Below are 13,953 nucleotides of genomic sequence, written 5' to 3'. Positions count from 1 at the left end.
GGGCTCAGGCAATCCACTCACCTCAGCCTCCCAAAGGCGCAGGATTACAGGCTGAGCCACTGAGCCTGGCTTAAAAAATTTTTTAAAACATTTTCTCATTTATGTTGCCTCGACTAGTCTCGAACTCCTGGGTTCAATTGATCCTCCTCCTGTCTTGGGCTCCCAAAGTGCTGGGATTACGGCATGAGCCACTGTGCCCAGTCTGTAATGTGACATTTCAGTGAACAAACCACTAAGAGCTGAGAGGAAAAATAATTCCTCAGTGGGTGAAGTGCATGAAGATGTTCCCAGTTCAAGAGGCAAGTCAGCTGGTGTGTGAATGCTGGTGCTACAGCAGGAAGGTGGCCAGAGGCTCCACAGAGGCTTGCACATGGGCATAGCCAGGTCCAAAGACACTGTCATACTGAAAATTTGAGCTTAACATAATTTTCAGATATCACAAGTGTTTTGTTTTCTTCCCCCCCTTTGCTATTTAGAAATGCAAAAACCATTCTTAGTTCTCAGGCCATATGAAACAGACACCCAGGTCTGAGTTCACCAGCCACTGACCTGGGACCATGTCAGTTCAAAGAGAGAATCCAGGTGCTGGAGAAATGTTTGAATCCTCTGGATCTATTTTTGGCTGATTGATGTTCGGGAAAAGAAAGAGCATTATACACAGGGCAGTAAATGTTTTAGGCTTTGTGGGCCACCCAACAATGGGACAAGAATCATGGCATGCCATAATCCCACCACCTGCAGCTCCTGGTCCTGGCCTCCAACTCACCTGCTCACAAAGGTTCTGACCCTGCCTCCTCGTGGTCTCTTGTCATTCCTTGGCTACTTCCTGGTTCATAATCAAGATAAGATGAGTGGAACATTCTGTGAACTGTTCTGGACATTCCAGATTCTGCCCTGAGCATAATACAACCTTCTCCTAACAACAACCAGTCAAGAAGGGGCCAGAGGATTCAAACTTAATTCTGCTTCAACATCTGGATTCTCTCTTCGGATTGACATGGTCCCAGGTCAGGGGCTGGCAAACTAGGGCCTGAAGGTGACCAAGACCCTCTAAGCAGCCACATAGGCCAAGGTGGGGGACGTTGTCTACATACTCTATGGAGTACAAAAGTTCTAGGTATGAGAAGGGCTTGACTGGAAAAGAGGAAAAGTTGCAGCTACGCGCTGATTCACAACCAGGGTGAATGCCACTGTCCTGGCACACAGTAAGGTGTTCCCTCACCCCCAGAAGGTACAGGTGGGGGATGATAGAGTTTTGTCCCTGGAAGGAGCACAACAGCCTGGGAACACACTTATGGTGTGCCAAGCTAAGCATAAGCAGCTGGTAGTCACTCGGACCCACTGTGGGGTTCAGATCCCCATCCATAGACTGTGAGGACAGAAACTTAAGTAGACACAACCATCCTGGGCTCTGCTCTGCCCCATGCTACCAGCGAAAACTCTGGAACCTGTATACACATGGACCAGTACTTGTTTCAATCTAATACAAATTCATAATCTGCCTTGGATTATGCCATTTATTGTGATTTAGCCTCTTTCTCAGTGACCCTGCCATGGTGCCCAACCAAACCAAGGTGGCATGATCCAAACCAATGATCACAACAAACCCTGATATGACTTGTGCCCCCTCTGGGCTATACATTCGTATGTTGGAGAAAGGGGCCACCAAGTGTCTCTCCGTTGGGAATGGGGGTCTTTGGGGCCCAAGTATACTGCCCTGTAATTACTGGCAGTAACACCAAAGGTCAGCAGGTCTCATGTGGGTCATAATGGGTAATAGAGTGTCGAAAACAAGGCTGACTGGTCCCCCTGGAACCCATTCATAGCTGAATGACCACGACCACGGGAGCAGGGTGAGATTGGGCCTGCAGTTAGCCTCAAGCTGCTGCACAGGGATGGTGGCAGTAACTAGATGCTGTGAGAAAATCAAATGGACATGGTCCCAACTTACTGGTCAGATTAACCAGTGTGACTGATGGAACGGCAAACTTGTGTGGAAATTCAATTTCAGTCAGAAAAGCATCAGGCCTCAAACAGATTACGGGAGGTGACCTGCTGTTGGCTGAGCTTTCTTACACATGCCTACTGTGTGCACCAAGAACCCAAGTTACCATGCTCCTATTGGGCCATTTTTTGTTGGCAGCAAAAAACATGAGGGGTGAGGTATTGGTCCCCAGTTTCTTGGATAACACAAATCCAGTCTGCATGAACTTGCTGGGACTCTGCATTGTGCCGAGACATGGTGAAAAAGGGGAACCAACATGACTCTAACTACTGCTGTGAGTAATCTGCCAGATGAAACAGTGACTGGATTTTGTTAGCTTATAGAAAGGATAAAATTAAATTTCAGACACTCACACTTCTTGGCAGTTTGTGTTTCAGGCTGAGACTTTTTTTTGAGTGAGAGTCTCACTTTGTCTCCCAGGCTGGAGTGCAGTGGCACACTCACGGCCACCCCAGCGTTGACCTGCTGGGTCTTCCTTGTATCTCTTCCTTATCACAGGGACCTGGAGCCTTCCCTCTGAACTCAAAACTCTGCAGATTGCACCCTGGGTGTGAGGAACACAGGCTTTATTGAACAAGTTAAAGTCAAACATTCCAGCAAATAAACATACATTTTGTATGAAGTTGGATACTCTTGAGAGCAATTTGAAATCTTTCCCTACATTCTACTTTTTTTTATCAGTATAAATGATCCCATATGAAATAAAGTTAAGGCTGCAGGTTTATTCACATTTATATACATTTATATAGGTTAATGATCTATCCCATGTGAATTTTCTGATGCTGAGTAAGCCTTGAGCTCCGATTAAAAGCTTTGCCACAGTCACTGCATTTATAAGGCTTCTCTCCGGTGTGAATTCTCTGATGTATAATTAGATGCGAACGCCACCTGAATATTTTGTCACAGTCATCACATTGATGCAGTTTCTTTATAGTATTAACTTTCTTACGGCTCACAAAGGTGGACCCTTCCAGGGTATTCCCATATTCATAATACCACTGGGCTCTAGTGTGAATTCTTTGGTGTTCAATAAGATACGAGCTCCGGCTGAATGCTTTTCCACATTCACTACACTCATAGGGCTTCACTCCTGCATGAATTATCTGGTGTTGGAAAAGGGTTGAGTTTTGACTGAAGGCTTTCCCACATTCGTTACATTTATAAGGTCTCTCTCCAGTGTGAACCCTTTGATGTATCGTAAGTTGTGTGCTCATACTGAAGGCTTTTCCACATTGGAGGCATTCATAGGGCTTCTCCCCCTTATGGATTCTCTGATGGTAAATAAGGCTGGAACTCTGGCTGAAGGCTTTTCCACAGTCATTACATACATAGGGTTTCTCTCCAGTGTGGATTCGCTGATGCTGAATAAGGTGTGAGCCCTGGACAAAGCCTTTTCCACACTCCTCACATTTAAATGGTTTTTCTCCAGTGTGAGTTCTCTGATGGCGAATAAGTCGTGAGCTACAACCAAAGGCTTTTGTACACTTGTTGCATTTATAAGGTTTCTCTCCAGTATGAATTAGCTGATGCTGACTAAGGCGAGAGATCCACCTAAAAGCTTTCCCACACTCATCACACTTAAATGGTTTCTCTACAGTGTGAATTCTCTGGTGTGCAACAAGGCTTGGATTATCTGAGGCTCTTGGGATTTGAGATTTCTCCCCAGAGTGCATTCTCTGATGCTGAGCTAGAGTTGAGCTCTGGCTGAAGGCCTTCCCACACTCCTTACATGGGTAGGGTCTCTCCCCAGTGTGAGTTCTCTGATGTCTGACTAGCTGTGACTGCTGACTGAAGGCTTTTCCACACTCACGACAACTATAGGGCCTCTCTCCTGTGTGGATTCTCTGATGGTGGATAAGGCTTGAGCTCTGACCAAAGGCTTTTCCACATTCTTCACACCTGTAGGGCTTCTCGCCAGTATGAATTCTTTGATGTTGAATAAGTTTTGAGCTCAGGCGAAAGGCTTTTCCACACTCAATGCATTTAAATGGTTTTTCTCCAGTGTGGATTCTCTGATGCTGGTTAAGCTGCGAGCACAGCCTGAAGACTTTCCCACACTCCACACATTCATATGGCTTCTCTCCATGGCAGTTATTTGGATGTTTGCCCTGCAAGCAGTCAGATAACTTTTTTTGGCATTCTTGACATCTGTTAGGTTTCTTCTGCGTATTCATTTCCCAATGCAGAGCAATGTCTGAAGTGGATTCAAAACCTTTGCCACACCCCTCACATCTCTGGGAAGTCCCTTCTGTATTCTCTCTCTGATTTTTATTAGGTTGACAATCTAAGCCACTGCCTCCCAGCTCCTTATGTCCCTGGGTAGCATCCTTGGTGAAGGTCTTGTAAGCCACAGTCTCCCCATTCAAATGGTTTTTCTGAAAGACAGAGCCCATCACTCTCAACTCAGGACTGCTTGGATGATTCTGTAACCAGGCCTCAGAATCAGCAACATCTCCAAAGCTAGGACTCTGAAGAAAGTCCTGTGGGGATATTCTGACCATTGTTCCATTGGATTCTGATTTTAGAATGTCCATGTCCTCACAGGTCTGCTCACTGTCAGCCTTAATTGTAGAATCTGAAATAAACAGGAAATAAAAATGTTCCTTATGCTCTGTGCTCAGACAAAAAAAACAAAGACTACCAATGTGAGGGGAATGTGGTCATCACTTCCCAGAACAGGCTGCATCAAGCACTACAATACACCCCAAGTGAAAATATGCTTTGAGAAGGCAATGCTCTGGCAGTTCTCAAAATTTGGTTTCATGCATACTCTTTACGTTGTTCATTCATTCAACAATGAAGTTCTCATTATGCACTAAGCAGAGTGCTTAGAGCTACACATCCTAAAGTGGGAGTACGTGAGTAGAGAGGTCCATCCTACAGGAAACTGGTGTGAGGCAAAGTCCATGAAGAAGCAAGTAAGGCTAGACAAAGTGAGCCTGAAAGGGTGGGAGGTTTACCAAGATTAGGCTGAGGGGCTAGAGGCTTCCAGCATCCTAGCTGGTGATGGACAACAGGAGTGGAGGGAAGGTCTGAACTGTGAATGGAAGGCAAGAGCAGTGATGAGGAAGATGGAGGTCAAAGAGCTGCCGAGAGGCTTGCCCAGGTTAAACCCAGAAGAGCACTGGGTGCTTAGACTATTCACAGGAGTTTACTGGGGTGGACTTCTCTGAGTAGAACATCAGCTTTCTATAGCTACCTCCAAACTACTAATGCCAAATTGAACCTAGCCATGTCCCTTCCTAGTTCCTCAGCTCTAAGTGGCCACATCCCCTAGCCCACACTGACTTCTTCCCTGGGGTTGCAAGTTTCTGGAGGGGACTATTCCCACCTGCCCCCAGGAAGCCTTCTTGACACCTGCTTTCCTTCTGAACTCTCCAAATAAACTCAGGCTTCTTTCCTATTCTGCAACCCCAGAGAGCACCTCACTGAGGCCAGATGTCTTCTTGATGTCTGTGGTCACACCCACGACATGCCCACAGAACTGGACCACACACAACCATGGTCCCCACCGTGACATGACCATTACGACAGTCACAACCACAAGTTACCACCATGACAAAACCATAATACAACCATGGTCATGACCATGACACACACCACCACCATAGTCCCCACTGCAGAACAACTACAGTCATCACCACCACCATGTTCATGACCACAGTCATATGGCAATGGCCATAACCTGCCAAAGTCTACCGCACAGTGAATTCATAACCAGTTACAGGTCTTCAGCCTCTTGGTTCCTGCCCACTCCTAATGATCTGTAGTGAGTCTTTAGCTTCCAGTGATTTGCAAAGGTCTTCCTGTCAGTCCTACAGGGAGCAGAGGGCTACCATCAACTGAGCCTCTTCTGTGTACAAGGAACAATTTCTGGTCCTTCTTCCATTAGTCTTCAGCAATCCAGTGAGGTCTATAGATTCCCCACTCCATAGATAAGACTGGCCAGAGGCTAGGCAGCTTGCCCAGGTCCACACATATAGTGAGAGAATCAGCAACATGCTCAGGTCTGTGTCCACATAGCCCTTTCAACCTCACTGTGCAGCAGGGACACAAAGGCCTGGTCTTCACCCGCTTCTCCTTTGCACAACCACACAACCTCAGCAAACCTGCACCTTTAACAGGGCTTGCTCAGCTCCTTCTGAGCATTCCTGTTATGGAGATGAAAAAGCAGGGCACTGAGACATGGGGCAAGTACTGTTCCTCCTCTGCCCCCTGCCTGGAACATGGAGGCCCCTAAGGAGAACTCAGAGAAAGCACAGTACAGCCCTGGCATTGCTTAGTCAGTACTGCCTGGAGCCTTCTGCTGCACATGCAGATAACATTTCTATGTGGTTAAGCAGTTTGCAGCCAATAGCACTGCTGACCAAAGGATGAGGGTATCACAGACCCACCTGACTTCATTCAAGCTTCTCTCCCTCTGGTTCCCTGTGACTATGTCTATGAGACACTTGGGTTACATTTTAAAGATCTCATCACCCACCACTGCTTTGTTAAACTCTGGTGTGTGTTTGTTGTTTCTTTGTGCTATGGCTGCCATGTTTCCTAGCTTTGGCCCCCTCCCCCACCTTGGGGAAGTGAATTCCCTCTATCTCTGCTTTCTTCTCTCTCTCTAATTTACTTTCTAAATGAATATTTTCCAATCTTAAAATACCCCCAAAAACCTCATCACCTCCCTGCACAACATCAGGCCACTGCCCAGCCCCCTGCAGAACAAGCCTCAGCCACCTCTCTCAGCAACCCTTGGCCTCTTGTGTGGCCTTGGCTTGCTCAGCCCATTTTTTTCTGTCCATAATTACCACTGATAGCCTTCCCCATGGCAGCCCCCCAGAGACCTGTAACTAAAGCCCAAGGTTCTCTCCCCTTCCTTGGAGCATGAAAGCCCTTCTCCAGCAAGTTTTGGACATCCACTGAGAAAATGCAAGTACTTATTTAAAAACCTCATTCTGGAAGTGGTTGGCTCTCAGTGAGGAACACGTATCTTGCTGAAGAGCAGAGGCAAAGCGGGGGCCAAGTTGACAGGCCTCTCAGGGGTGCCAGGAACCACCATCAAGAGCTATGAAGGTGGGCAGGGGTGTGGGAGGGCACAGCTGAGACCTTGTCCTCTCCCCAGCCATTCTAGGTCAATATCCTTGGATATCTGATGCTGGCTGCACCAGTTGGGTGTAAATAACATATCTAGGCATTTCCACCTTACTTAATGTTATTCTGGTTTTGTGCTACCACATATTTCAATCTAAGAGGCTGCATTCCCACCTTGCAGTCTCAGGTTGGCAAGTGAATGCTGGGTGCATCAACAGTGAGGTCTCACCTCACTACAGGATTACTTTTTTGTTGTTGCTTTATCATGATGAGGACTCCTTGTTACATAAAAACCCAGTGAATTATCTGTGTACATACTATAGCTGGCTTTTCTGCCACGGTGTGCTGCTTAAAATCTCCTTTCCACCTTGGAAATAGTTTAGTAGGGGCTGGGTTTTAACTGGGCTACCCTATAGCTTTACCTCAACAGGAAGGCTACACAGAGGGATAATGTGGGTGGGCCAGTGGAGCCAAAAAGGCTGGGGGATGTGGTCAAGGGCTCCTGCCCACTAATCTCACACACCACACCTTACCTGATGGCTGTGATGCCCATGGGTATAAAGAGGTTCAAGAGTCCTCTTTTAATAAATATCCATCTTGGCCCTTCCAAGCAGCTTAGGGACATATGTATGGACGAAGAGCACAATACTTAACTTTTCACAATTTTGGACTGCTGCATTTGCTTTCAGATAGCAAGACTGTGGCCTCTGTAGGGACAGGCCCAGCCCTGCTGCAGTAGTGACCATGGGGACACAGCAGCCAGTGGAGAGGAGGGGTTTCCTTTCTGCCACTGAGATGTGTGCAAAGCCATTTCTCTCATCAAACTGGGCAACGTGTCTGCACAGCAGGCTAAGCATAGTGCTCAGACAAGGCATCTGCCTACTGGGAGCTCAGGCTAGAGGCAGCAGCAGATGTCCTGGCTGGAGCTGACTAAGCTCCCCACCCCCCGCCACCCCACCAAAGTAGACTGAAGTCCCGATTCTAAGCACCTCAGAATGTGACCTTATTTGGAAACAGAGTCAGTATAGATGTAAATGGTAATAACACAGTCGTTAGGGTGGTCCCTAATCCAATATGACTGGTGTCCTTATGAAGAGATGGCCAAGTGAAAAGAGACACAGAGGGAGAAGGCAGCCATGTGAAGATGGAGGCAGAGATTGGAGTGATGCATCTACAAGCCAAGGAACGCCAAGGAGTGCCAGAAAACCACTAGATGCTAGAAGACGCAAGAAAGGAGCCTGCCCTAGGGCCTTAAAAGAACAAGAACCTGCTGACACCTTGATTTCAGACTTCTGGCCTCCACTACTGTGAGACAATAGGTTTCTGCTTTTTTGTTGTTGGTTTCTTTCTCTTTTTTTGACTCAGAGTCTCACTGTTGCCCAGGCTAGAGTGCAGTGGCATGCTCACAGCTAATGTAGCAGTGACCTGCTGAGCTCTAGGTGATCCTTTAGCCTCAGCCTTCCAAGTAGCTGGAACTACAGGTGTATACCACTATGCCCAGCTAATTTTTTGATGCTTATTGTAGAAACGATGTTCCACCAAGTTGCCCAGGCTGGTCTCAGACCCCTGGGCTCAGGCAATCTTCCCATCTCAGCTTCCCAAAGTGCTGGGATTACGTGCATAAGCCACCTCCCCCAGCAAGTTTCTGTTGTTTTAAGCCCCATACTTTGTGATATATTGTTACAGAAGCCTCATGAGACTAATGCACCCCTAAGCCTGAGCTGAGAGGCTGGGGTCACCTGGGCCCTAAGAAGCTCTGGAGGGATCTGCCTTAGGGAGTATGTTTACTTGAGGAGAAGCTGCTGAGAGCGAAGTTTAATGCTTCACTTGGATCCAAAGATTTGTACCCTTGCTTAATAAGAGTATTAGTAAAATCAGAAATTGAACAAAATATGGTATGATTTCAAAAGTAAACTCTGTTTTTGCTGAAATACATGGGTAATTTGTGTCCTGGCTTTTCTGAGATTTGTTTCCTCCTGAGGCAGCCCCACAACTGATCTATGCATCCTTCCATGGGCCAGCCCCTTCTTCCACAATGGTGTTCCCAGGCAGTCCGGAATGGCTACCAGGACCCAGCCTCAGTCTCCCGCTGTTGCAAGGCCCCACCTGTGGTTTCTCCTCACCCTAGGGCTTCTCTGGGACAGGGCCTGAGTCTCACCTGTCTTGGAGGTCCTTGGCGTCTCTGTCCTCTCTGCTCCCTGCAGGTCGAGGAACCATGGCTCCTGTCCCTGCTCCAGCCGGGAGATCAGCTCAGGCTTGAAAACCAGGAATCCTGCTGTGTGTGACAGAGAGGGAGACAGTGTTGGCATGACTTGGCTGGGAGCATAGCACAGGGCTGGGCTTCTCCTGCCTTCCAGGTGAAAAGGGCAAGGAGGCTATTGGAGCACAGGCAGAGCCTCTGCAGGGAGTGAGGCGTTAGGATGAGATGAGGTTCTGGGCACACAGCAGCCCTTTTTGTCCCTATCTGTCCAGATCCTGAAGTTGAACAGCAAGGGATATATGACTCCCACAATCTCCGGGAGACCCTGTCACGAAGAGTCTGAAACAAATAGTTCAATTCTACCCCCAGAACTTGGGGGGAGAAAAAGAGAAGCCCAAGTACAAGCCAGTACTTCACTTAGCAGAGCGAGAGCCGTCCCTCAGCTCAGACAGCCAAGATACTCCAAGAGGTAGGGATGATTAAGAAACAAGATTAACCAAAACAACAAAAATAAATGAAGCGAACTTTAAATCAGAAAACACCATGTTCAATCCTCACCCAGTGACCTCACAGCTTCGAGTCTTTATGCAGTCCTCAGGGCCTATCTCCCTTTGAGCAGATTAGGAAGTGGTAGAGACCTGTGGGTGCCCACCTGACACCCTGCCTTCTCAGGATGACCAACCCCCATGCTGTAGAGAGGCGACACAACCCCTTCACTACGAGTTAGTACATGGATAGGCATCCAATTCAAAGGATAGCCAAGTCTTCTAGATGAAAGCATCCTTCAGACTCCCCTCTACTGGGAGGAAAAAAGAAGGCAGAGAAATCCCAAAGGTCTACGGCCAATAAGTTCAACCCCTTAGATGTAGGAAGGACCCTACACTATACAAGAAATGCATGTTTTCTCCAAGCACACATAGAACAGAGAAACATCCTTGGATCAAGCCATGAAGGGAGTCATAGATGTACCAAAGAACACACACCGAACCAAATGCAGCTCAGTATGAAATTAACCACAAAATGATAGCTTAGATACTATTAGCTATGTGGAAATTAAATAATGACTAAGTGACAATTCTATTTACAACAAGCCAAAATTTATAGGATACAGCTGAAGGCATATGTAAAGATACAATATTATTCATGTATTTGTTTTTAGAGACAGGATCACTCTATGCTGCCAAGGTGGACCTTTAACTTCTGGGGTCAAATGGTCCTCCTGCCTCAGCCTCCCATGTAGTTGGGACTACAGTTATGTACCACGATACTCAGGAAAATTTTATATTTTAGATATGTTTACTAGAAACAAGAACTGTAAAGTACAAATGAAGTAAATATTAAACTCAAGAAGTTGGGAGTAAAACAACATAAATAATGAGCAAATTCATATAAATGAAAGGAAGAAAATAATATAAGTGGAGCAGGATTCATGAAATAAAAAACAAAGACACATAACACCACCACTGCCCTTCAACCCACTCTCCCCGCCCCCCCAAAAAAGATTAGCAAAACCAAAAGCCAATTATTTGAAAAGATGACTGTGACATTCTCGTGGCAAAACTAGTCAAGGTCAACAAAGAAGAAGCTGCCAAAAAGTAAAGAATAAAGGAAACAACAAACAAAATAGAGATTAAAAATAAAAGGAGGCCAGGTAGGTGGCTAATGCACTTTGGGAGCCTAAAGCAGGAGGACTGCTTAAGCCGAGCATGGGTTTGAGACCAGCCTGGGCAATATAGTAAAACCCTGTTATCTACAGGAAAAAAAAAAAAGTAGCCAGGCATGGTGACACACACCTGTAGTCCTAACACTGAACTAGAAAGAGAGTTCCACTATTGCCAAATATAAGATCGCCTCCAAAACAAATAGCATTTCTGTGCAACAGCAATAATCATCTAAAAATATAGTAAAAGTCAGGCTCGGTGGCTCAGCCTGTAATCCCGCACCTTTGGGAGGCTGAGGTGAGTGGATTGCCTGAGCCCGCAGGTTCAAGACCAGCCCAGGCAACTTGGCGAGACCTCGTCTCTACAATAAAAAAAAATTAGCCAGGTGTGGTAGCATGCGCCTGTAGTTCCGGGTACTTGGAAAGCTGAGGCGGAAGGATCGCTGGAGCCCAGGAGGTTGACACTGGGGTGGCCGTGAATGTGCCACTGCACTCCAGCCTGGGAGACAGAGTAAGACTCCAACTCAAAAAAAAAAAAAAATCAGAAAGATGTTAGTTCTCTTCATACCACCTTCAAAGCACTCTCAATAAAAATTCCAGTGACATTTTTTGAGACACTCAACTTATTCTAAAATGCATATCAAACAACTACCCTATTACCCAATTATGTGAGTAAACGTCTAAAAAGACTAAAAAGAGTGAGTCACGCTATCAAATATTAAGACATACTATAAAACCAAAGCAAACACCAAACAAAAAAAACCCCCAGAAAATAAAGGCACAGCTAAACAAACAAAAAGCAGGGAGCTGGCCCACAAGAGACATTCAGGAAACTATACAGGTTCAGCAGCACCACATTTCACTTAAAAGGTGGCTGCACATGTCAACAGGAAAAGGATACACTGTTTAGTAGATATCATTGGGAAACAGCTGAGTGACTAGACAAAAATAAAACAAAATTTTTACTTAACCCCAACACAATGTAGAAACATTATATAAATGAGAAAGATAAACTACAAAATTCACAGGAGAAAATGTAGACCATCTTAATGATATTGGAATAGGAACTTTTTTTTTTTTTTTTGAGTTGGAGTCTCACTCTGTCACCCAGACTGGAGTGCAGTGGCCGCTCCCCGCCACCGCAGCCTCGACCTGCTGGGCTCCGGCGATCCTTCCGTCTCAGCCTTCCAAGTAGCTGGAACTACAGGTGCGCGCTACCACACCCGGCTAATTTTTTGATTATTGTAGAGATGAGATCTCGTCAAGTTGCCCAGGTGGGTCTTGAACCCGCGGGCTCAGGCAATTCACTCACCTCAGCCTCCGAAAGGCGCGGGATTACAGGCTGAGCCACCGAGCCCGGCTTGGAATAGGAACTTTTAAATACAATTTCAAAGGCCAAAACGAAGAAATTAAAAAAATATATATTACATTCTGCCAGGTGTGGTGGTTCATGCTCCATAATCCCAACACTTTGGGAGGTGAAGGTGAGAGGACTGCCTGAGTCCAGGGGTTTGAGACCAGCCTGGGCAACTTGGTGAGACTCTGTCTCTACAATAAATCAAAAAAATTAGCCAGGTGTGGTGGCACGCGAGTGTGGTTCCAGCTACTTGGAAGGCTGAGGTCGAAGGATCTCCTGAGCCCAGCAAGTGGAGGCTGCAGTGGCCGTGAGTGTGCCACTGCACTCCAACCTGGATGACAGTGTGAGACTTCTCAAAAAACAAAAATTACATTCTTCTAGATTTCTAGATATTTTATTCCCAAAGCTTTTAGACATGGCAATGCAGCGTTTCTTGACTTTATTTATTTGGGGGGGGGGAAGCAGTAGGTGAACCTTTTTGCTGGACAAAAAACTGCAATTCCAGTCAATGGCAAATCAGCAACTACAAATCAGCACAGGGCTCAAGGACAGGCACAGCTGATGCAGCTGCTTGGTTAGTCACTGAGAGCCACACATCCTTGCTGAATGAAGAATACCCCAGCACTTAAGAAAGGCTGCATCACTTCTTGATGGCCAGGCCCATAGGTTGCCAGCACCTGGGAAGTGCAGATGTAGACAACCAAACCAGAGAATAATTCACTAGAAGACATGAAAAAACATTAGGTATACCTTAGTCAATTCACTCCATGTCTTTTTCTTCCTATTTCAGTGACACACGGTAAACCATGTCTAAATGAGTGTGAGACCCCTTTAAAAATGTGTTATAGTATAATCAGCAGAATTCTACCTTTCTTAAAATAATGGCATGAGGCCAAGCACAGGTAATTTACCCCTGAAAATTTGGGAGGCTAAGGTAGGAGGATTGCTTGAGGTCACGGAGTTTGAGACCAGCCTGAGCAACACCGCAAGACCCCAGCTCTACAAAAAACTTAAAATTTGCAGGTGTGGTAGCACGTTCCTGTAGTCCTAGCTACTCTGGAAACTGGGGCAGGAGGATGGCTTAAGCCCAGGAGTTTGAAGTTGCAGTGTGCTATGATCATGCCACTATACTCCAGCCTGGGTGACAGAGCAAGACCTTGTCTCTAAAAATTAAATAATAATAGCATTTATATAAAATAATGATGTGATAATGTATTTTACAACATAAGACACCATAGATTTGATGAAATCTAATACAAGAGATAATAAACATCTTCAAATCAATAAGGCATAGCAGCCCCAGTAGAAAATGGGTAAAGATAGCCGGGCTCGGTGGCTCAGCCTGTAATCCCGCACCTTTGGGAGGGATTACAGGCTGATTACAGTGGATTGCCTGAGCCTGTGGGTTCGAGACCCGCCTGGGCAGCGAGACCTCATCTCTAGAATAAATCAAAAAAAAAAAAAAAAAAGAAAGAAAATGGGTAAAGACTCTGAGTAGACACTTTACTGAGGAAACTAGCAAGGTAATAGAGATGTGAAAACATGCTCAAGCTCAGCAGAAATCAGGAAAATGCAAACTCAAACCACAACAGCCTTTCTTTTTTTTTTTTGAGTTGGAGTCTCACTCTATCACCCAGACTGGAGTGCAG

At 46.0% G+C, this 13,953-nt stretch overlaps 2 protein-coding genes across 10 annotated transcripts in view; one reads left to right on the top strand and one right to left on the bottom strand.

Moving 5' to 3' along the window:
- Positions 1-4,323, top strand: part of COMMD5 (COMM domain containing 5) — a 12,677-nt gene extending 8,354 nt beyond the window's left edge. Inside the window, exon 2 of the transcript XR_002482187.1 lies at positions 4,192-4,323. The gene's annotated coding sequence lies outside the window, so the exon portion shown is untranslated. The remainder of the gene's footprint in view (positions 1-4,191) is intronic.
- ZNF7 (zinc finger protein 7) overlaps positions 2,555-13,953 on the bottom strand; it is a 14,996-nt gene continuing 3,597 nt past the window's right edge. For 6 of the 9 annotated variants that reach the window (XM_021714349.1, XM_021714346.1, XM_021714348.1 and 3 more), the window contains 2 exons: positions 9,246-9,362; positions 2,555-4,580 (listed from right to left, as the gene is read on the bottom strand). In XM_021714349.1, coding sequence (XP_021570024.1) covers positions 2,764-4,580; positions 9,246-9,362 — 1,934 coding nt within the window. In that variant the 3' untranslated portion in view covers positions 2,555-2,763. The remainder of the gene's footprint in view (positions 4,581-9,245; positions 9,363-13,953) is intronic. The other 3 variants (XM_021714347.1, XM_008061848.2, XM_021714353.1) reach the window with 1 other exon arrangement.

This window comes from Carlito syrichta, unplaced genomic scaffold, assembly GCF_000164805.1.
Source record: "Carlito syrichta isolate Samal-C Ts95f unplaced genomic scaffold, Tarsius_syrichta-2.0.1 Scaffold305629, whole genome shotgun sequence".
Lineage (NCBI taxonomy): Eukaryota > Metazoa > Chordata > Mammalia > Primates > Tarsiidae > Carlito > Carlito syrichta.
The sequence above is the reverse complement of the archived record's forward strand: the minus strand, read 5'-3'. Positions and strand labels throughout refer to the sequence as shown.